Source organism: Macrosteles quadrilineatus, unplaced genomic scaffold, assembly GCF_028750875.1.
Source record: "Macrosteles quadrilineatus isolate MER2022 unplaced genomic scaffold, UCM_ALF_1.0 Scaffold_9__3_contigs__length_116548681, whole genome shotgun sequence".
Taxonomy (NCBI): Eukaryota; Metazoa; Arthropoda; class Insecta; order Hemiptera; family Cicadellidae; genus Macrosteles; species Macrosteles quadrilineatus.
Genome location: NW_026542602.1, coordinates 92,505,779 through 92,529,834, shown reverse-complemented (window position 1 = coordinate 92,529,834; position 24,056 = coordinate 92,505,779). Strand labels below are relative to the sequence as shown.

Below are 24,056 nucleotides of genomic sequence, written 5' to 3'. Positions count from 1 at the left end.
CTTTACTTTTTCTATTGTATGTTTTATTTTTATGTCACTACAGCTGACTCTGCTGACAGCTAGCTGGAATGCTCAGTCATTGGTCATTCGGCCTGCTTCAGCTGTTATTGATAGTATAGTTCACTGCCACTTAGATTGTTGCACCTTTGTCATGCTTTAAACATACTTCAAATTGTGTCTTTGTCATTGATTATGGTAACCTTAAACCGATTTATTGAAAAACTTTTGCACACTATAAATATGTGTCGTCGGAGAATCAAGCAAGTTAACACGTCAAAGACAACGCCCACCTGTAACTCCAGGCCACGGCCTGGTAGAATTTGCAAGTTACAAGTTTTGATGTTTAGCGCAAGGCGTCCCATAAGGCCTCATGTACGACGTTTTGCGTCGGGTGGAATCCGTTGATCGTTCCGTCAGGGGGTTTTTACATGAGATCAAGTGGGACCCTTTTATGCACGAGGGAATCTCCGTCACATTTCGGTGTTCCGTCTTCCGTCCGGGGCGGGCGGGTGGAGTGACGTATGACTAAAGCTACGCACACACTACGGCGGTACGGCACGGACGGGCGGCATTTTTAAGCGGGGTATGCGCACTAGGGCTAGGGCGACACGGCACGGATGGACGGGATGGTTCATCCGTACATCCATAATTTAGGACAGTCGACAGTCTGCGAGCTAAAATTTGTGAGTAAATGATGGATGTAGATAAAGTTGTGCTTGTGATAGTAGGTTTAATTTTAGCAGAGGAAGAGATTTTGGATACACAACATAAACAGGAAAATAAAAATGGTTTATTTTACCTTTTTGCGTCGAACGATCCGTGTGTAGTTAGTACAACTACAGCTGTTTCATACCACTAGGGTACATCATCAGGTTGTTGGCAGAACGTTAGATAAAACAGCATTCATTCATAGATGAACTTGTCGAAATAAATATGTCTATATACACATAATACACCAAAAACATTTAAAAAAACACGAATTTACGAACTTGGCCAAGTAACGAACACACGAGACAGGCGCCGATGGATGTTGCGTCATGACTGCTGTCGTGTGTCCAAGCATCAGCTGTTACCCCTCCCCCCCAACTCATTTATCAGGACCAACAAAGTATAAACCGTACGACAAAGTATAAATATGCAGCAATTAGCAGCTTTCTGTACTATAAACAGTACAAGGAAGCTAACTTTGTCGGGTGACATGTAGCCTAGGAAAAAAATATTTTCAATAGGATCCTGATCCAAGAAGTGATGATTTGGAAACAGGTTAAGGCCAATGCATTTTTTTTTTACACAAATACGTCTACTTCATCATCCTTAGTTTTTAATACAGTAATGTGTCAGTGACTACAAAACAGTTTAGGAAATAGTAAAATACATAGTAAAATTACAAAATATTTAGGCACGCGCATCGTACTTAGGTGATTCATCACTGCGACCGCCATTTTGGATAGGTGCGAGGCGTTGCGACAGGTTTCACTCTACCGTTTGTTGGCATATGGCATGCCCATTCTGCCCGGTCTATTTTAATTCTGTGTTCGGTCGCTGGTTGGGATGTTTATATACATAGGATCAAATAGAACCTATGTATATATATATGTAGATTTTATTTCTGTAGTTAAAATGTTTCAAAGTATGAATAATCATCAAAGCTGGCTCTATGGGCTGTGATTCACGGTAAATTGTCTCCTCTCCTAGCCCAGCTATTTTAGGTAATGCCCTAGACATTAAAGATGTAAATCTGTTTTTTGCATGGTGATTTGATAGTGTATGATAGGAAGGGTGTTTTCTGAAAGTTCCCAGAAAGTCCCCCCCCCCCTTGCTTCCCCTTAAAACCCGTCTCTCAGGCATGGAACATGCTGATCTCCTAAAAATCTCAAAGTGGTTTGAAGTGCATCCCCCCTTTAATGGAAACGATGACTTACTTGTTTCCTTGTCTACTGGGATTGTAGCTGACCACACAGTAAACAAACTGTGATTTGGCAAAGGAAGTTGGTCTAGGAGTTCGTGAAATTTTTGGAAATAACTTCCATGATGTTACCAATATCAAACGGAAAAATTAAGTGGTGCCTCTGTCAGCCATGAGTGGCACAATCAAAGTTAGAGGCAAAGTAGTTTTGGTCGACCCTTAGCTACTCTTTAGGCCTATGAGAATATCATGTATACTCAAATAAATGTCCTTCTGATTACAAAGAATATCTTTCATTTGAACTCGCTCGGATCCCAAACCACCCTCACTTTTTACTTTTTGATGGTCCTTCTATGAGAAAAACTGCTAAATCCAGCCCTAGCAGAAACTTTATCGGCTATTGCTCCATGTACTATCTAATGTCACACCTGTTAACTCGTATTTTGTTGTCGATGGTGGTTATCTTTTGCATCACGTCTTTTGGCCTCGACCATCAACTTCAACTTACGAACAAAACTCGTAAGTTAGTATTTATATATATATTACATCACACTTTGGAGTAAATCGTTCAGAAATTGTTTTTGATCGTTACGATGGCCCACCTTCAACAAAATATGCAAGAATACTTGCAGCAGGAAGTGTGACTGTAAACCATCGGTGTATAATAACTCAACTTGCTGGTCTTGTGTGCACTACAATGTGCTCAAACTGCCGCGGCATTGATTGTATAAATGCACACACTTATTGACGAAGGAACAAGGAACTGACGATGATGAGGGAAAAGATACTGTAGTTGAGCTGTATATGATAATTTATACCTTAATTAATTTAAGTGTATTTCTTTCATCTGTAGGCCTATAATATAAGTAAACTTTTTTAGCATATATTTGCCTTTACTTAAAAATACAAATTACATCATTTCAATCCTTTAGTGCACTTATTTTCTTACTATTTTTTAATTCAGTGTTTTTATTTTCCTTGTTAAACATTCTCACAGGGTACCTATGTAAACAATACTGTACATAAATAAAAAGTAACCATTTGGTAATATTAGGACAATTTGGAATGATGCGTTGAGTGAGCGTTGTGGCTGCTTTCAAGCATGGATTTAAATGGCTTTCGGTAACAATTTGAATTGTTATATATTTTTGGAAACCTCATAAAACGGGTAAAACGTTTTGTACCAAACATATTGACCTAAGACCTACTGCAAAACCAAGGTTTGACCTAATCTACCATTTCACATTTATTTAAAATAGCTCATTTACATCAAAAGAGTGATTTACTACACTTTCAACCTGGTGTTGGGGGGAGGGGGGTTTTAAGGGGAAGCAAGGGGGGAAATTCGGGGATTTTCAGAAAACACCCTTCCTATCAAACACTATCGCCATGCAAAAATCAGCTTTACAACTTTCATGTCTTTTTTGGCTATAATTTTCAACTTAAAGTTACTGGGCTATGTATGGTTAAATTAAGTGGTCCAGTTGTCGTTTCCTAACTAACGGTTTTGTCGTAATAGTCAATCAATCGACAATAAGCCACCAATATCATAGCTTAAACGCCACAGAATAGTGTTAATCAACTTCAAGGATTTCAAATTTCATTTGTCAAATGTTTACTTGAGTGAATACTTCACCGTACTCTTAAGTGTTTAAAAAACTGACTTTAAAGTAATGCCTGACCAGAAAAATCTCAAAAATCCACTAAATACATAACCATTTTTTTAGATCAAAGAAATGTTTGATTCTGGTTAGGTTCATTTTCCAATCACAAAATATGGCTTTTTAAAAATTTAAAATTTTTTGTTGAATTTATAAAATGTTTCACTAAACAATTCCAGTATCAGGAATAACATTCAACTTAAAACTCATCATTTACAGGCTAAGAAAAATTCAAAATCCAAGCAAGGTATGTAAAAGAGTACATCTATCTTTACAGATTAGTTTTTACAGTATGAAAAAAAATCTATAAATAAAGTTAAATATTAAAAAATAGTTTAGGCCTATAGTTGAAATAAGATCCAGTAAAAATTATAACCAAACCAAATACAATACCTACTACTGGATTCTACCACCTTTTACCACAAGTTTAGTAAGTTTTGGTTCCATGGAGACTAAAAATTCAACTATTTCTGTCTCCTAGAAACAAAATCATTTTCTTTTGAACATTTAATAGCAACAGATCAACTTTACAATGTTCAACGTAAAATGCATAGTTTGTGGTATAGGCGCTGTATCGACTTGGTGGTTCGTCACCCAGAATCCTCCCCCACAACCACCACCACCAATAAGCGAGAAGGAGTTGAGGTTGTGGGTCCCGATCTGGACTCAGTGAAGAAGAAAAGACTCAGTCCAGGGAATAGAAGAGAAAGGCCCTGGACTGGTGTGATGTGGGAATGCACTTGGGAAAATTATATTGCTGATCAGGACTTAAAGGATGATAAAGGAAATTAACAAACTGACAATTAAGTAACTGTTAAACAAAATCAACACTTGGGAGGTACAACAAAGGTGCTCTGAAGGCAGAATAATCTATGAAGAATTTATCATCAAAACTTTTGTGTGGTGCTTTGCTGAAGGAAACACGATCACTATTTACTCATTGCAATGTCAGTTTGTAACCAATGCTTCTCAACTTGCAAAAATAAAAAAATCCCATACCCAAACTGAATTTATGAGTTTTTATAAGCTAGTTCTTAAACTTAAGAAAGTTATTTTATAACGGGGGAAATTAAAAAAATAGAATAACAAGGAAATGTTCAAACGATTAAAAATGACTAGAATCGAATGTAAAATTAACTTGCTAATGTAGTCTTCAGTGTACCGTAATTTGTTATTCTATTTAATACATAGTCCACTTCTAAAAGTTAAGAGGTACCAATTGAGATAAAGTACTGGAAATAGCCTTTTGAAAAAAACAATCTGTGGGTGTCAGAGAAATGTAATAAACACAAATTAGTTTTGCGAAAACCCCATAAAACCAAATTAAGCATTCAACCAAAGGTGTTACAAGTAAAGCTGATGGTGGATTATTAAAAAATACATACCTTGATGTTCTTCAGTACATTTGGTATCAAAGAGTCTAGAATGTTCGTACTCATTGAACTATTTCTTCACACTACTTAAAGCACTTGTAAGACCGGGGTAAAATAAGAAGGCACATTGTAATGAACTGAATACCGCCGGTTGACATTAAATGAGTGATGGAGCGTTACATAGTGAAGCTGGTGTAGGTAGCGGGTAACTCAGGCCAAGGAGAAGCATCATACGGGACAGGTATAGGACGCCATCCGTGATTGGTTAATGTTCAACCAACGGTATTAATTTATTCAAGTGAACATCACTGTTGCCAATACAAATATTAAATGTGTAAATCAATATGCATATACTACAGAGTCGTCTTCAAAAATATCTGTTTGGTCAATAATCTGATATTTAATGTTCAGTTTCTGAAAATAGAATAAATACAAGACAGATTGTTAAACACTATAGCATAGACTAATTTAGGCTCAACACACCCATGCGAGGGTGCCGGGGACTCAACACACCCGTCCAGCGGTACCCGTGGCTCAGGTTGCCCATCAGGTAACCCGCGGGCTCAACACGCCCATGCGGGTGGTGCCGGGGGTTCAACACGCCCATCCAGCGGTACCTGTGGCTCAGCACGCCCATGTGGGGGGTGCCGGGGGCTCAACACGCCCGTCTGACGGTGCCGGGGTCCAACACGCCTATCCAGCGGTACCCGTGGCTCAACACGCCCATCAGGTATAATCCGCGGGTTCAACACGCCCACGCTCATTGCTCTGTGGGATTTGAACATTATTTAAGGCAACTAGAGGACACGTGTATAATCTTGTTGTAAAGGTTGTATGGACAGATTTACTCTAATTTAGGTACTTTGATCCCCATTTTTTTAGCCAATTGAAATAAACGCATGATAAACACAAGAGCGTTGGTTTTCAGAGTGAGATAGTTTTCAGTTTTGAGAACTGGAATGGAGTGAGCATTAGTTTTCAGTTTCAATAACTGGAGTGGAGTGATTGATTACATAATATTTGAGTAGACTCTTTTTAAGTCATCGGATTTTATGATAAACTTTACAATTGCTTGAATTTGAGCAACAGGTAGTAACCAGGATTATTTTCTTAGAGACCGTTGTATTTAACCACAACGGGCTCTGTTGCTAGTCATAAATAAATACAAAGCATAATCTTTACACAGGCTTTACTAATAATATATATATTTTTTTAAGGAACTTGATTTTATATTTTACACAAAAATTAATATAAAGTAATTTATGTATTCTAGCTTATTACAGCTAGTGCTGTATTAGCACTTATTTACAGTTTTTTGCATGACTGAAAAACCAGCTCGTGTATGTTTACAGACATTTCATAACCCGAACGGTGAGCACTTTATCCAAGAACTGCATCTGGGGAAGATCATAGTTTTTCATAACTACCCCCTGAATAGGAAAATGGGCTTGACAAATTGAGCCTGACAGTTGTTCTCCTTTCTGTCTCTTTTGCTATAGATATCTTTTTGTTTGGCTTATCACTTGTGCAAGGCACTGAATAAATTGAATAAATACAACATAACACATTTTAATCTCTAATTGTTCACAATTCAATATTCCTGAGTCTAGGTGGTCATACACATTTCTCATCTTATTTTCACCTCTTTACCATCCCGTTCTCTTTTTGTTTCATAAACCCTGAAACAAACCCATTTATTACAAAATTATAAATTCTAAGAATATACTTAATTAAGTCTACCAGAATATGGGCTTTAAGATAAGTATGGAAGAGGCTTAAATCAGTGCTCTCTAATAATCTGACCCTTTTGGTTTTCTTTTCTAGTTTTTTGATAGCTTTGTTCCTTACTCCTGACTAAATATCATTCCATGAAGCTAAATAATTATAACTATATACCGTAATTAGATTTAAAAGACATTCAGTTTTTTCCTAATATTATAAAACCTTTAAACCATTTGGTACACAACTAACTGAAATATTAAATAAGGACCAGGTTTTTTTAAGGATTTTTTGTTACATCTATTAAATTTTGTATATCATATCGTAGACAGCATATTTGGACGATATATGAACCAAACAATCAATGGTATGAAATGATATCACATCATGCTAGATCATATAGCACTGTTTCTCATAACTTCTAGGAAGGCTTTAACTCTTCAGGCTTAAAATTACTCAAAATGTGAAATTTTTATTTACAAATTCAATCAGGACAAATATCTTTTAGGTCAATAGTTTTGGAACTTAAGTGTTGAAAGTGTGGCTCTACACTCAATGAGAACAAGCAAAAAAAATATATTTTGTGGAATGAATGCATTCCCTGGTACTCATTCAGTATGCTCCTATTGCCCCTTGATTCACTAGGTTACCTGTTCACATACTAGTACCTATATTAAGCCTTGTAATGTAGGATACAAATCAAAGGTTTAATATGGTAAATTTAATATATTAAGGTTTAATATATTTATTTATTAAGCCAAATTAAGTTACTAATGGCTGTTGTTATTTTGCTAGTTACGGCACTCTTACATTACTAAACAATTAAAATAGTGGTACAGTATTTAAAAAAAAACAAAAAAAACATTGTGTTTATACCTAATAACTCCACTTTTTAACTCCAACAATCAATTATGACTGGCTACAAGTTTACAATTTTATAAAAATTGTTAAATAGCTCAGATTAGTGTATAATGACTACGCACCCGACGATGGAGTTATCTCCGAAACGGCCGTAGTGCTCAACTAACAGGATTGCGAAGACTGTAAGTAACCTTTATATTTACAATTTTATATTTTACCTGGGCAGTACAACTTCTCTAACAGTTTTCCTAAACCCATGGTCTGTGGGACATGTCAAGTCATCCACTAGAGTCACAACCCTCTTCTCACTTTGAAACTTCAATCCTGACCTGGAAGCATACACCAAGTTTTAGTTTTAAGGTTGAAACCCTCCATGAGTACCTATCTAACTCTTTCAGTGCCAGCTTTTTGCAAGGTAGATAGTATCGATTTTTTAACTGAAGATAATTTATTAACCATGATACAATAGATACATAAATAAATATAGACATACCAGAAACAAAAGAACCCTGGGCCATTTCGAGCCGCGCAAGTTTGAAGGGTACGCCACACCTACCGGCGCGAACCACGTGATCTTTTCGTTTCTGCGCAGGTTGTTTTGTTTTTGGGATGTCTATAGTCATACAGGTTTTAGAACCTCAATTAGCTGTACTCAGGGGGTAGACTGAAGATTTCAGAGACGTACAGACAGAGACAGCTGTGCAGCTGTAAGAAAGTAAAATCTGAGCTTGCTATGGGTACAAACATTTTGTATGGGTGGAGCGTATGTGGATGTGGGCTGTGTTTCTTACTGAAAACAGTGTAGCAAGCATTGATCATCTGCGGAAAACCATATTCAACAGCATAAGAGAGTACTCTTCCTGCATCCCAACTCCCAACTATACTAAATAAATACCATTACTTTGTCATATTAGCTGGCTATTTAAGAAGGAGAGTAACCACACAGGTAAAGTACCCCAAATAATTGTTTTTACCCATGGTTGGTCAATGGTAAAAATTTCCACCCGGACAACGGTTGGCCCAACCAACATTTTTCCAACATAGGACCAACCATCCCCCTACATAAAAACAAAAACACAAAATAATAAAGATTTTGCGAGTCGGTTTTCGGTAGCTTAGTCGGTAGCTTCAAGGACTTCGGCCCAAGGCAGCGATGCATTCGGATTCGGATCCTGGCCACTGCCGAAAAAATTTTATCAGTAGGCCTACAGTTCACCTACTGTAATGGCTCACCCCTTGCTTCCCTGGATACATTTCACGCTTGGCCTATTGCTATATTATGATTAATTATTCTTTTCCCTTAAACTGTTCAACTATAAAAATTTGCTCGAAAAATTTAATAAAAGAAATTATTTGCATGATATTAGACAATTATATGTTAAGATTATTGCAACTATCACAACATCATCTGACTACATTTATTGATCTAATTTTCTTCGAAATCGTCACATATTCTGCTGCCATAGCATTTATTTTCTTACAGTATTAAATAAATCAATTATTGTTAAAATGTGTTTTAGAATGTTTTATACTTAAATCCAACAAAGGTCCAACGATTCTTTCCTTTGAGGGCCAACAATTACAAGTTCTCGTTGGGCCAACATTGGCAAGGCGTTAAAATTTCCACCCACAATTTCTCAACTGTGCCGAACATTTCTCAATATTTTAGGCAAACAAAGGGTGCTACTGCTGCAAAGATTTCAAAATCGTTAGAATAGATTGGAAATTTTGTTTGAGTTTAGTCAAGAAACACTATCATATTTGACAAGCAATGATAGCGATAACTAGACATTTCATTCCCATGTTAAATTTGTGGCCAGTTTTAGAAAAATATTTCGATTGAGCCATTAAAAAAATTGCTGATGTTAACAACTATTGATTTCTATAAAATTTTGCTAAGTTTATGACCAAGCCAAATTTGAATAACAATCTTTCCTTTCACATTCACAAATGAACATTTAAAATAAATTTTAAAACAGACAATTTTATTTTACACAACACCTACCTGTCTTCTTTTGGCCGAGGGGGTGGGTCGTTCCAGTACTGTACTTCCCCTGAGCCAGTAAATATATATACCAAGTTGGTCAATACTAACACTGCTGCCACTATCAGAAACACCATGCGCCACTGCTCCATAGTATTCTGGCAAAAAAAATTTAGGCTATCTAAAATTTCTGGGAAAGACTACAAATAAAAATAGAATTAAGGAACGAGGCAGCATTCCGCCCCGCCAAGTCCCCCAGCGGTACACAGCTGCTGCAGTGTATATATACATTACATGACAAATTGGTTTTTTTACTCGTCTAAAGCTCTGAAGAAACAAAAGCTATTAAAATAATTGTTCATCTATTGGATAGGGACACTCATTCTCAACAAAATAAAAAAGAATTTAAAAAACGGTTGTGTTTGAGCCAAGAAAAACTAGTTTGAAAATTCACAAATTTTCCGTGTTCTCCTTCTCCTTGAATGTTGACGGACCTACAGCCCAAACCACTGGCTCAATTTTAATGTTCTTTATGTTGTTTGATAGCCCTTAACGTGTAGATGTGCCTTTTGAGGGTCTCAAGTCGGTGAGTTGACCCATAAACCCTTGGCAAGCCTTTAAGTACGATTTTGGCCCATTTAAATAACATGGGATTAAAATCAAAACAAAAAAAGGACCAGCTGCGATTAAATCTCAATTAATTTAAATGTTAGAGAAATTCTTAGGAACAGCTGAAAAATTATTTTAAAAATTGTATAAAATATTTTTTCAGGTATACTGAATTATTTGAACTACTTACTATATAAAATATTACTTAGAGCAGTGATATTCCCCGATACTTGCAGTGTGTCGATGGTACACTGGTACAGCAGCTCGTCATTTTCAACAGTTTAATACTACTTATCAAAACATATGAAACCTGGGAACTTGAAACTTAGTACTAGTACTAAGGTTTGTTTTATTTTTTGTTTTGATACACTAAAACAAATAAAACAATCGGGAAAATCACTCTACGTATGTTAAACAAGCAATTAAAAAGTGAGATGTAAATTTAGGATAAATGAGTTATTCAATATTTGTTTTGCCTTATGCTATTTCTAACATTTCTAACAAACCTAATCTGTTTGATAACATTTTACTTCTCTAATAAGGGCTAAATTTACACTAGTCTTTAGATATACGGGTTTAATTATCAGAACACTTATGTAACACCAACGCATTTTATGTTGTTCAAGATGACCATTGATGAAATTTGAAACTGAGTTTAAGCCCAGGGGGTTTGTTAAATAGAAATTTTGGTACGTGTGTCAACAAGTTGTTAATCTGTTTAAAGCAGATAAGACCAAAAATGTAGAATTTAGTTCTACACAAACAATATTATTGAAATTAAATTAGATGTAGTTGTGCCGTGGTCTATATATCAGAGAAAAGAGGATTTTTATTTTAACTGTTAATTTTCCACAAAAATAAATAAAATCTAACAAAAACCACTAAGTGGTAACACTTTCCCCGCCAAGTCAGCAATCCAAAAAAGATAATAAATCATTACTTTTTCCGCCAAGAAAAACAATGTAATGTATGTAAGTTTGGCAACTTGGCGGCAGACTTTTGCTCGATCACTTTAAAAAATACCATAAAACTAGTTTCATTGAGCAAGTATCTCTTTCATTAGTACATTGCTAGGTGAGAGCTTATTTTAAAAATTTCGACCTTATTTGTGCCACATTTAATAAAATCATAATAGTGATGGTTTTATATTTACTGATTACCTCGAAATTATTGTACCTACTTAGTTGGACTAATTAATTAGAGAAGTTGATTTGTGAAATTATCCACGAACGTAACTTTAATGAAAAAAACCAAGCAAAAGTCTGCCGCCAAGTTGCCAAACTTACATACATTACATTGTTTTTCTTGGCGGAAAAAGTAATGATTTATTATCTTTTTTGGATTGCTGACTTGGCGGGGAAAGTGTTACCACTTAGTGGTTTTTTGTTAGATACATTTTATTCTAGCAGACAGCTTGGTAATTTTGTCAATAGATCTAAAAGTGTTTAATTACTGTGCGCTTAAAATCTTGTCTACAAGGGTACAAAATTAAAAATGTATTATCTAGCCATTTCAATCATGATGTAAGTTTTTTTTGTAAAGCAGACTTATTTGAATGAGAAAGAGACCAATCTAACCCCAAAAAATCACCAAAAAATTATACTAACACAAAAATTAAATTTTTTCACTATCACCTACAGAATTTTCATTTTTAACCAAGGAAGGTTCTCTCAAGCACAGACAATCAAGAAATACTTCATATGTTTGTCTCACATTGGTAAAGGATCTCTTCGACTATTATAATTTGTGTATATAGTTTAGTTTTTATGCCAGATTGGACTCACTCCTACTCAGATAAATCTGCTCTCCTAACAAAACTCCTAAGGCCCTTGTACCCACTGTGCTACATTCTTAACGACATTTGAATAGTACTACTTCTCATTTAGAACTTTATATGGTTGTAATGATGTCTATCCAATAACCATGTTTTTTATTTACATCAGGTATGAGCAAGCCAGCAAGGTAGGGTGTGACGATGCCGGACAACGCACCAATACCGTTCACAAGTGCCATGACAGTGCCAGCGTAGTTGGGAGAGAGATCCAGACAGTTCACCTTGAGGCTGGGATAGAAGAAGCCCATAAGTCCCATCCCAATCACCAGACACCAAGTGACTATCTGCTTGTCACACTCGGCCATGGAGGCAGCTACTATACCGAGAGCAGGGCCCAATGAAGCTGTGGGACGTTTATATATAGGTGATTCACAAAAAGTATATAGAAACAGTGTAAAGATTATTATTTCTCAAACAAAAGTTATTACTATTTTTAGGAAAAGAGATCTTGGATTAGGAAGAAATTAAAAAAAGAAGTTGGGATTGATACTTACTCAAGAAAAGGGGTCTATTAACTTGATAGCATACAAAACGTAAAAAACTGTTAATTTGATATTTGCCCCTTTCAAGGGGGCTCTTCAGAAGGGTTGTAGAATAGAAATCATTGGTTTTACTGACTTTGGGGTGCTGTATTCAATATTCTTCTCTTAATGTTTATTTCAGGTTCAGTAGCCTTTCTGAGCTAAACCATCCCTACTGCATGCTAGAGCCACTTCAATACCCACCAGTTTGTCATCTTCATTAATAATGTTTAAGAAATTTAACAAAAAATCCAGCTAAAGATTAGACCATCAGTCATACTTTGACCAGTGCAAACCAAAATAAAAGGTTAACTACCAGGTGAAAAGAGAAATTTTCTCTTAATGGTGACAGTAGAAACATTGACTATTTGATACTCAAGTAGACATATCCCATCTATAGCAGAGGGAGACTCTATGTCCCATTTTCAATAAGATAGAACGTATAGTTCGATGAATTGCTCACATAGTAAACTACTGTCAAAATGCTAATTTCTCTGCTGGCAATACATACATAGGGAACTGTACTTTAAAAACTAATTTGAAATTATAGAAACTGTATAGTAATTTGTTTTTTTTTTAGTAGCTTGGTATAAAAATTGGGTGTATAAAACAGAAATCAGTGATTGCCAACATCATCCCACTCCGAGGGTGGTATTATTGAACTACTATATTTTTTTACTTTAATTTGGGAATGGGATATCTAGTACTCTCCATAGTCAAGTATTTCACTGAGTCACGGTACGTCCAGAGTGCACGCCGATTCAGATTCAGATTTTCGGTGCTTGGTTAATCTGAGTCAGATATTTTGTTGGTGGCCACAGTGGAAGCAGGAAATACGCCGCCGGTACTGACTCGGTTAGCAAAGAAACAAGTCAGTCATTGTTATGAAATTAGAAATTGTGGGATGAGGAATAATGCGTTAAACAAATTATAGCGTCTGAAACTGTTGTGAAGTTACAGCCAGTGAAAAATGGTGTTCAATGTTCATGATATTAATGATATTATACATCTCTTTTCCTATAGATAGAAATTATATAGTTTCTTTCTATATTGCATTGAGTGAAACCACCAAAACGTATATTAAAATTGGATAACGTATTGTAAGAAACTGGTGTCACCTCCGTAAACAAAAAAATCCTGAAGACCGTTTAGTGGTAACCACAAAAGTAAGAATGAAAAAAATAAATATTTTACTATAAAAACATAATTTATTTAACTAAATAGTATGCGTACAGTACAAGCAAAACCTGAATCGGAATCTGAAACCAGAATGAAGAATTCATTTTGGTAAGCAGGTGCCTGCATGCGGGCTCGGAAACCGGCAGCACGGCCACTTCAATTTGAATGCATGTGCCATTCCTGCCGCCAAAAATCTGAATCTGAATCGGCGTGCACTCTGGACGTACCGTTACGTTAATTTCCATCACCTACCTACTGTTGTAAACAGCTTTCTTGAAACGGTCACAGAAGTAACTTGCTTGACTAACAGAAAGTCTACCAGAGTGCCTGCAAAGACAGCAGTAAACACCATGGCTAAGTATGGTGCTGCAGACCTCAGCCCGGTCTGAAATGGAGCAACTAAGATTAATCTGCTTTTGACACATATTTTACGTCAAATACATTAAAATGTATATTTTTCTCATTTGCTTTTTCCAGTGTGGGAAAGCTGACCATTTTCACAGAAAAATACAGGTCGCTTACCAATATATAGGTTCTTTGGAAAAAACTGAGTGGGAACGCTGTTCCCGCACCACTACATCACTGTTGATTAATTTGAAGTCATTATTTTCTTTCCAAATATGAGAACTTTTGCTGTAATAGTTAGTCTTCCGTTGTTAGTTAAACACTTTAATTTTAGTTTTATCAACTTGATGTAAAGTTACTCATGAAATTCCTTTTTATGATTAAATACATAGGTTAAATAACACTATCCATATCGTATGAGTGAGTACAATAAAATCAATAATCAATCATCAATTGATTGAAGTTGGTAGCTCAGTTGGCAGCATGGCAAACTACAAATTCCCGGCAACAAGGTTGCGGGTTCGCATCCCGGTAATAGATAATAATTATCATTATATTTCGTCATTGTACTGTACACTGGCTCACTCCTTGTTTTGTTAAAAACGTTCCATGCATAGGACCAGCGCCCATGAGGCATAAATCAATAAATAAAAGCATTCTTTATCCTATAATGTAACTTAATAAAAACATTTCTTAAGAATAAGTGCACTATGATATTTTATAGGAAAAGTCACAAACGTTGCAGTAACGTTTAAAAAAATTCTATTTTTGCGTTTTTTATTGAGGTTTTATGGGAAAGACACATAAACTATAATAACTCTTGAACCATAATTTTTACAGAAATAGGGGTTTTTAACAAATTTGTTTATAATCAAAAGGACTATGACATACTACATTTTAATCGGAAACATTTGGGTCGTTTTTGTGTGTAATTAAATTTTCTCTTATTTTGTGGGGCTTAATGGGGAAATCACCATAAAAAGTGTATAAAAAACGCCAGGAGATACAATAGATAAGGAGCAACAAGTTATTTTTAGTTTAGGAGTCTAGTTATTTTTAGGACCATAAGTACCTACCCACATACCACATTTAATCAAAATCGGACCACAGGTGTGGTCTCTAAGCTCTGTACACATCCACACATACAGACACACCCACGTTCCGGACTTTAAAAACAACTATTTGGGTTCAGGGAAACCAAAAACCAAAATAACCACTTAAAAAACAAACTTAAAAAAGTTTTAAAAAACAATACTTTCTCCATATACTATTACATAGAGGGAGAAAGTAAAAGTGCTATAGAAGATTCAGCTGGGAGCAACACATCTAATAATACACGTTAATGTGTGGACTTTAGATGTCTCTCTCAAACTCAGTACAGAACTGGACTTGAGATGTCTCTATCAAAGTAAGCACAGAACCATCACTTTTCTCTGGCTCGAATAAAAGGACACACAGAGCGTATGAAGTCTTGGTATTTGAGTAGACCTATCATAGACTAACCTGGGCAATGGAGAAGTGAAGGACAGTTTTCATATACTTTGGCAGGTCTGTGACGATGGTGAACAGTCCCCAGTCATGGCCTATCTGAGCTACCACAAGTCCCCATAGAGGGACCGATGTGAGTATGTGTCGCCACGGGGTCGGGGGCAGTTTCTGGCAAAGAAAATATAGTTCATACTACAACTCTTAGCTTAGTCCCTATATAAAAGACTATGATACTCTCTTTACCAATATGTAGGATTTTGGCGACTTTAGTCAACATTTTTATATGATTATTTTATAAGATTTGTAGTCAAAATGTATTTTGAATGCTCCTTGATGAAGTTGTATTTTGAGTGATATTTGATGAGATATACATGCCAAAGACATCATAAAAATATTGTTCCTGATATATGCGCACTGTGTGGTTGACTTTTTGTATTTAATACAAAAATAAATAAATGTTGTAATATATTATCTGCTGTAAGATGATAGTATACAAGATCTCAACATGCAATGATAAGGCAAACTACCCATTCTCAAGTCATTTGCCTATCATTATTGGTGTAAAAGTTTACTATACAGTAGAACCTTTTACATTAGAGGGGGATTTGAAAATGGCCCTTGTTATCGAGGGTCTTGTTATTGAGGTTCAACTGTATTAGTACACATATTCTGGGTAGGCGAATGGCTTTAGTGCTCAACTTCAAATCTGAAGATTGCTCTCCCATTTGCCATTGGGCTATCACAATGCTATCCAATAAAAGGTCTAAATATTAGATAGTAACAAGACCAGGGCATTGATGATTCCCTTACAAATTCAAAATCCCACTGGTTTAAAGACATAAGAAATTATTACCGATAATTGGCTTTCACCTGTTTCATGTTGACCTTGGCCCAGTATTTCTGCAAGTAGCGCTTCTCCCCGTCAGTCAGCCCTGGATGGTCTTCAGGTCCGCTATATCCACAGTGCAGCCACATCCAGAGCCACAGTAGAGCCACAGCTCCGTATGTGTAGAACAACACAGACCAGTGCATCCAGCTGAGTAGAAGCCCACCCATGCTCATGGAGACTACATTGCCGAAATTTGCTCCTGGAGTTAATTTTAGAATTGGAGTAATTTCATACTCTTACTGCCAGAGAGAGGTAGAGATAGAGAGGGAGAGAGAGAGGGAGAGAGAGAGAGAGAGAGAGAGAGAGAGAGAGGGAGAGAGAGAGAGAGAGAGAGAGAGAGAGAGAGAGAGAGAGAGAGAGAGAGAGAGAGAGATTTAACAACATCGCCTGGACTCTATTAGGGTTGAATACACAATAAAAACATTTACTCACTCTCCTTCATACCTATAAACGCAAAATCCCAGAGCAGCCTTAGGTTTGTATAGCCTATATCCAATGGCATCAAGGAGATAAACTCACAGTGTAAAATTCCTTGGAACCAAAAAATGTCAGATTGTGAACTTGAGTCTCTTTTTTCATCTCTCTATTGCCAAACATCTTCAGAAAGTGAAATTAGAAATCTTACTCCTAAGAGTGTGTTGTTTGAGAGCGAGAGCGAGGCAGACAGTGTATTTGATACTGATCTGTATTTTTTGAGCCAACCTGTTCAGCCCTCTAATACTTGTAGGAGATGAGTTATGCTCTAGAGCCTAACCACATAATACAATAAAAATTCTCTTTCAGTAATGAATCAGCTTCAAATGGAATTTTAAGTATTGGTTAAAAAATGTATATTAAAATCTTTAACGACTGCCCCCTCGCCCTCCCAAAACATTATCATGAACAAATTTGTGACTGGAAGAGAAAAATTTACTTACCAGCAAATACCATGGCTCCCAGCCTTCCCCTTTCTTCTTCTGCTACCCATTTAGCCAGGAGAGCATTTAGGGATGGATAGACAAAACCCTGTAACACCATTGATATATGATTACATTTGTTGGTATAGCTTTGAAAACGTGCCTCAGCCAAGCCATAGTCTGTGATAAAACTTGGGCAGGACTTTACATTAAACCAGGTATAATGAACTCAGAGTTCCACCTTTCTCAACACTTACATTGATAACTGTAAACCATAAACCATCTAGCCTCAAGATAGATGTATTGTACTGAAATTGAATGAAAATGTAATGAAAACAATTTTAATTGAGGCGAACTAAGACTAAGGATGATGTATCCTTTCTTACAGTTAACCTCATACTTTTTATTGACTTTATTTTTATTTTCTTACAGATAACCTCTTATGTACCAAATGTCAACAAACAATAAGTTTTTACAACACTCTTTATCCCCAGAAGCCGCCCCAGTAGACTGCCAGTGGTGTTGCTAGAGTACACAGTGCTGGTAGCAGCACCGCGAACGCTAGGGTGTACTTCCCTCCCACTCTCTCTGCTAGTACACTTACCTGGCCACAGCCCATGATTATCCTGAGCACTATGAGACCCCAGACGCCGCCCCAGTAGACTGCCAGTGGTGTTGCTAGAGTACACAGTGCTGGTAGCAGCATCGCGAACGCTAGGGTGTACTTCCCTCCCACTCTCTCTGCTAGTACACTTACCTGGCCACAGCCCATGATTATCCTGAGCACTATGAGACCCCAGACGCCGCCCCAGTAGACTGCCAGTGGTGTTGCTAGAGTACACAGTGTTGGTAGCACCAATGAGAACGGTAGGGCGTACTTCCCTCCCACTCTCTCTGCTAGTACACTTACCTGGCCACAGCCCATGATTATCCTGAGCACTATGAGACCCCAGACGCCGCCCCAGTAGACTGCCAGTGGTGTTGCTAGAGTACACAGTGCTGGTAGCAGCAACGCGAACACTAGGGTGTACTTCCCTCCCACTCTCTCTGCTAGTACACTTACCTGGCCACAGCCCATGATTATCCTGAGCACTATGAGACCCCAGACGCCGCCCCAGTAGACTGCCAGTGGTGTTGCTAGAGTACACAGTGCTGGTAGCAGCAACGCGAACGCTAGGGTGTACTTCCCACCCACTCTCTCTGCTAGTATACCTCCCGGCACCTGGGTCACCACGTAGCCCCAGAAGAACGAACTCAATACAAGCCCTTGTGTGCGCTCACTCCACTTGAATTCTCCTTTGTCCTAAAACATGTTTGAACTCGTGTCATAGCTGAGGATAAATTTTACAACAATTTCTTTAATTGCATGGGCTAAGTTTAATTAGTGTAAAGTAATTTTTTTGCAACTTTTATATTTAATTGCTTTTTTCAAACATTTATCTCTTTTCTCGCTTAGCTTAAAACTATTGTTTACGTTGATCCATACAAAACAAACGCAAATTGACTTTACCTACCATATCCACTGATGTGTGTTGTATCCTGTTGTCGTCGTATGGACAGGACTGTACATGACCGGGCACAGTTGAGGTAATATTTCTAACGTGAGGTTTGACCATCTCTGTGATAGCTAAGCTGATACAGAACCTCATCATGTAGGTTATCATCAAGCCTAGGAAGCACAGCAGGCATATCATGTACCTTCTGGGCACACAAGGTAGGCACCCACACACTGAAACAACAATTACTCCAGCAGTCGGTCATTAATAATGTTAATTGTTTATTACTGGCAAGGTTGGGTTAAGGAAGCATCGCTAACATTTCCTATCAGCGTTTTATAAAACCAAACTCACCGCAATACCCTAATAATTATATTAATATATATAATTTTTTATGTTAGCCTCCGGGTTACTTTTAATATATGAAATTGGTTTAATACCTGTTTTGGGGCCATACACATATTACGTAACTCATTTAGGGGGTGGGGAGGGGGTTTGGCATAGTGTTATGCTGTGTTATATGGGGGAGGGCAGGGCATAAAATAACATGTTAACTGGGCGACACTTGTGCTGAGATTTTTTGCCCAGTGGCTATGGGTGGTGCATTTTAAATATATGGGAATTTTAAAAGTAGCCTATTTAAAAAATAACATTGTGTAAATGTTGTGTGAAAATCATATTCTGTCATAATTATCATTACCTACAGATTTTTTTTTTGTCTCATACTTATACATAAATCTGTAATTATCTGTAACAATAATTATGACAGAATATGATTTTAACCTTTCCAAAATTAAAAAGTGAAAATATATATTGTAGTTTTAGGTTTTACATGGATATTTTAAACATGTTTGTAGTCTAGTACACTTTTGAAATTGAGCTATGATTTTGGCCCAAGAGGTTGTGGAGAGAGAGCCTTAACCTGTTCAACGTTCAAGAATACGTAATTAAGTAAGATTATATGGACTATTTACAAGCAAATATAATCGAAAAATTCATTAAAAGATACTGTACGTGTGATTTTCACTTTAATTGATGCAAAAATGTTTCCCTGGACTCCCCTTTTCTGGAGGGTATTCCATACCATCCGCCCCTGCATACCAGAGAACAAAATTGGAAGCATGTTCCCATGGGCAGAGGCGGAGGGGTGGCTCACAGTCCTACCTAACAACAAGAAAAACCGTGGATAAACAAGCCACTGTTTGAGATGAACAGCTGAAAAAAAACATTTCAAAAACAATAACAACAATATACATGCAATTTTAATGCGGCAGGACGGTTTGAGGGGGTTTCCGGCGGGTGAACAGCACCAGAGGTATGACAAACCAGGGCGGATAGGGGGCCAAGGCCATGAAGCAGAAGGTACTAGGGTAGCCAGGGTGTAAGTAGCCTCCCCGCCACTCAAAAAGTGCAGGCTCTCCTCTGGGGCCCCATCATCAGGCGCTTTTTGGCCCCCTTAATCAAACATCATAAACTTCACCAATAAAAGAACAACTACTTTAAAAGTGCATAAAGATTTGTCACTATAGAAAAAACAATCAATGATGTTTACTCATTCTCCATCACAGAGCCAGAGCCTCTAGGGCCCTTAGGCCCATCCCCATCATAGGGATCTATACTTGCACTAGTTGCACTTGCACTTGAACATTGACACTGACAGGTGGGGAGGCTAGAGTAAGAAGAACTCCCGGAGCAGACAGCTGTTCACTGGGGACGGCAGGGCATCGACTTTGGAAAAACACTTGAAAAAAAACATGAGTCGTGACATTCGTTTATGGAACATAGTTAAGTCACGGCCCTTTTTTCCTTCCTGCTTACTTTTTATAGTTGAATGCACTATACATTATTTTTTCAGCTATTGTATGTCCGGAAATTCTTCGCATCTGTACTGATATTATTGTTTTCTCAGTACTTTCACACCTAAAGACGGAGTCAGATTCTAGATCCCGAAACGTCAGTAAGGCTCGTCACACACTGCGTCCGGTCCGGTAAAATCGGATCCGGCATGCCGGATCAGGTGAATTCGAAAACCATTGATTCAAATGGAAGTCCCCACACTGCATCCGGTCCGGTGCTTCAGGTCCGGTCCGGTAAAATTATTTCGGTCGAGAAGCGATAGGCTTCCGGCAAGCTTCCGACGCCGGAGAGCTCGCGCATGCGCAGACGACTTCTACTCACCTCGTGACAGTGACAGTGGGCACTTACAGTAGCAGCAGACGTGGTTTTGTGGTTATTGTTTACGCTGTACGACTTGTTACAAAATGTCATTGGAAGAGAAACTGATTGTGCAGGCGTACCCTGAGCTATACGACCTAGGCCACAAGGACGTTTAAGCAAGAGCTGCTGCAACTACGAAGATGTCTTTACTGTCACTGTCACTCATTGCTTTAGGGAAGTTTGGTTAAAACAAACTACTGTATGTTGTTGGTTAAACACTTCTTGAACTCACAATACCGCTGTCCTCGCATAGACTCACACTGGTCGCTGGAACTGGAACGCCTGATGCAGTGTGTGGAGATTTGCCGGATCCGGTGAAAAACACCGGATCCGATTTTACCGGACCGGATGCAGTGTGTGACGAGCCTAAACTTCCATTATATTTTTACAATGGAAACCTTATTAATTATTCCTTTAAACAATATTGACATGGATTCATATTTTCACGTTGATTTTTGTTTTTGTTTAAGGCAATTAAACCACTCCTAGTTGGGAATGAACTTGTGATTCCCTAGCAATTTTCTATAGGGAAGTGTATGTTGCAATGGTAGTAATCGTGATGGTAGTCTATAAACGTACAGTGTGTATACGGTAAGTTGGGGCACGGGCCTGCCACCCGATCATTATATCCCCTCGGCACTCGTGGCCTTTTCCTAGATGAGTGACCAACTAGCACCTCCAATACAATTTAAAAACATGTTTATTTCTTATAATACCTCCATATAAGTATAATATCCATAAACTACTAAAAAAACTAAGAAGATTGATTTAAAACACGATGGGTTTCATTAAACAATTTAAAAATGGCCGAAGATTGTTAATTTTTCAGCTTAACGTTGTTATTTTTAATCGAAATACGTACATCGTGTTTCATATCAATCTTCTTAGTTTTTTGTATTTTAAAACTTTCATATTTATATGAAGATAGTCTAAAAATTGTAATTGTATTGGAGGTGCCAGTTTGTCACTCTTCTAGGAAACGGCCACGAGCGCCGAGGGGATATGACCGACTCGGGTAGCTTATAGGCCCGTGCGCCAACTTACCGTATACACACTATAGAGGCCAGGAATCGCTGTACGTTCAACATTGCACTATATGGTCTTTTTCGTTTTGGGGTAACAAAGGTCCAAACCCCATTCGTTTAGTTGTAACACATCTACACATCGCATATAGAGTCTGAGAGACCATTCAAGCCAAAAGGACAGCTCCAAAAAAGGCTTAGTGTCGTATATTTTGGCATTGTATCATAATTGGAAAAGATAAAAAATGTTAAATATTTTTGAAACAAAAAACAACTAAAATAAACGCCAAATGACTTACCTTGCATGTTTTCACAGTGGACCACAGCTTCATCTAACGCATAACCTGTGTTATCTCTGCTATGTACTTGGGCTTTGTTGAGGTAATTAGGGTTGCTTGATAACGAAGTGTTTACTGTTTTCTTGTTCTTATTCCCGTAATTTTTGTAATTGCTGTTTACAAAGGCCTAATTTATCTGGCGATTGTTATGATAAGTGGACGAAATTCGTAGTGCTCATGTCAATGCTATCAAGAATATCTGAAGCACAAACTAAAATAAGTCAATTAGGTTAGTAGAAATTAAATAGGCAAAGGAATGGTTACGAGTACGATTGGCAAGAATGATCGCATGCTTAAACTTGTTCAGCCAAGAGAAAAACGTCATTATATTTTGCAGATAGCTAATAGATTCGGGCAAAAATATTTTATAAAGTGATTCAGTTTTTAAAATAGTTTAAATAAGCTGAAAGAATATTGATGAAACAAACCTGCAGACTAAGCGAATTTTAATTTTCCTGGTTTTATTTTATAAAAAGATTTTTCCTAACATCTTCAGATCTATTCCCTAATTATAACATTAAAAAAGAGTACTTACAAATTGTTTTACTTATTCATTAAAATATTGTTCTAAAATAGAGTTTTACAGTTCAAAAGGCAGACTAGCTGTTTGATCGAAAAAGTATTCGTTTATGAGTATATTACACAGAAGATCCAAATCATAATCAAACAATTTGGCCTCCAAAGACTTTTATTTTGCCTCCAAATCCTATTCTTATGTGTTAAATACATTTTGTTTATATTACAATTTCGTAAACTGTTTTACTAACTTAACAAACATAACTTAAACAATTCTACTAGTAAAATGATTTAATGACAAATATTACTCGTATTTTTCACGCATCGTTGACTCGTCAGAATGGACAGCGGAGTGAATCAAAGCCTCCGTTATCAATGAACCTCGAGGGAATTTCAGCGCCCGAGTTTTGTCCCAGAGATGGCAACACTGACAAACAAATCAATATGAGCTTCCTCAATGAACTCCTTCTTGTTCCAGAACAAACCGCATTACATGTATTTTCAAATAAATATTTAACCATCATGAATGCCAATTTCTTAGGTGGCAAATATGATAAGAAATACACAGCCGTTGGACTATATCCAAATTTGGTAGCTTTTAACATGGTTCCTTTTTTTGAAATGTTTCAAGTAATGGTTAACGAGTTTGTCCAAATATCGTAGGTGAGAAATTTATTAAAATAATTATACATAATCGCTAATTTGCTCCGTGAGACCCAGTTAAGCTGAAAAACTTTCTTTAACGGGTTTATTGTGAATTGTAATTTCACGGCTGATGTTTCAGTTGAATGTGGACGATAACAAGAAAATTTAACAGTGCATGAAGCAAACGAAAAAAGGCATCTTAACCACAGTCATATTGTAAACAAGAAACGAATGAGTTTATGAAAATAGATTTTTTAGTGCAGTAATCTTCCCATAGACGGAATAAGCTATTACCGCAGGTCTCATGGTCAGACTTACTTACTCGGGACCGATTTACTTTTTCGTTTTGAGGTCCCCCAGGGGCCAAAAACACCATCCGCTCAAATTCATATATATATATATCTATATGTGTCCGATAGCTCGATAACTCGAGCAAAAATGTTAAAACCAGCATAGTCGGACTATGGGAACGGGGGTTTATGGGGATTTTATGGGATAAAAAAGATCTTTTTTTCATTTTGATCCTAAAAACACAACATTTTATAATTTCTCTCCAA

The 24,056-nt window shown here is 37.1% G+C and overlaps 1 protein-coding gene across 1 annotated transcript; it reads right to left on the bottom strand.

The window, feature by feature from the left end:
• Positions 1-6,514: 6,514 nt before the first annotated feature.
• On the bottom strand, positions 6,515-22,490 carry LOC129003632 (putative inorganic phosphate cotransporter). The gene is made up of 11 exons (XM_054431930.1): positions 22,300-22,490; positions 18,780-18,994; positions 17,870-18,568; positions 17,287-17,374; positions 16,351-16,568; positions 15,496-15,648; positions 13,900-14,032; positions 12,052-12,290; positions 9,526-9,662; positions 7,739-7,849; positions 6,515-6,619 (listed from the first exon to the last, which is right to left on the bottom strand). Exons 1-11 carry the CDS (start codon positions 22,304-22,306, stop codon positions 6,568-6,570), a joined length of 2,052 nt encoding a protein of 683 aa, XP_054287905.1. The 5' UTR covers positions 22,307-22,490; the 3' UTR covers positions 6,515-6,567.
• Between the last annotated feature and the right edge of the window lie 1,566 nt (positions 22,491-24,056).

Excerpts from the sequence above, each read along its gene's own strand:
- LOC129003632 (XM_054431930.1), bottom strand. Across the intron at positions 18,569-18,779 it reads AACACACATCAGTGGATATG|GACAAAGGAGAATTCAAGTG; the intron begins GTAGGTAAAGTC and ends AACATGTTTTAG. Across the intron at positions 6,620-7,738 it reads AGAGAAGTTGTACTGCCCAG|GGTTTATGAAACAAAAAGAG; the intron begins GTAAAATATAAA and ends GGTTTGTTTCAG.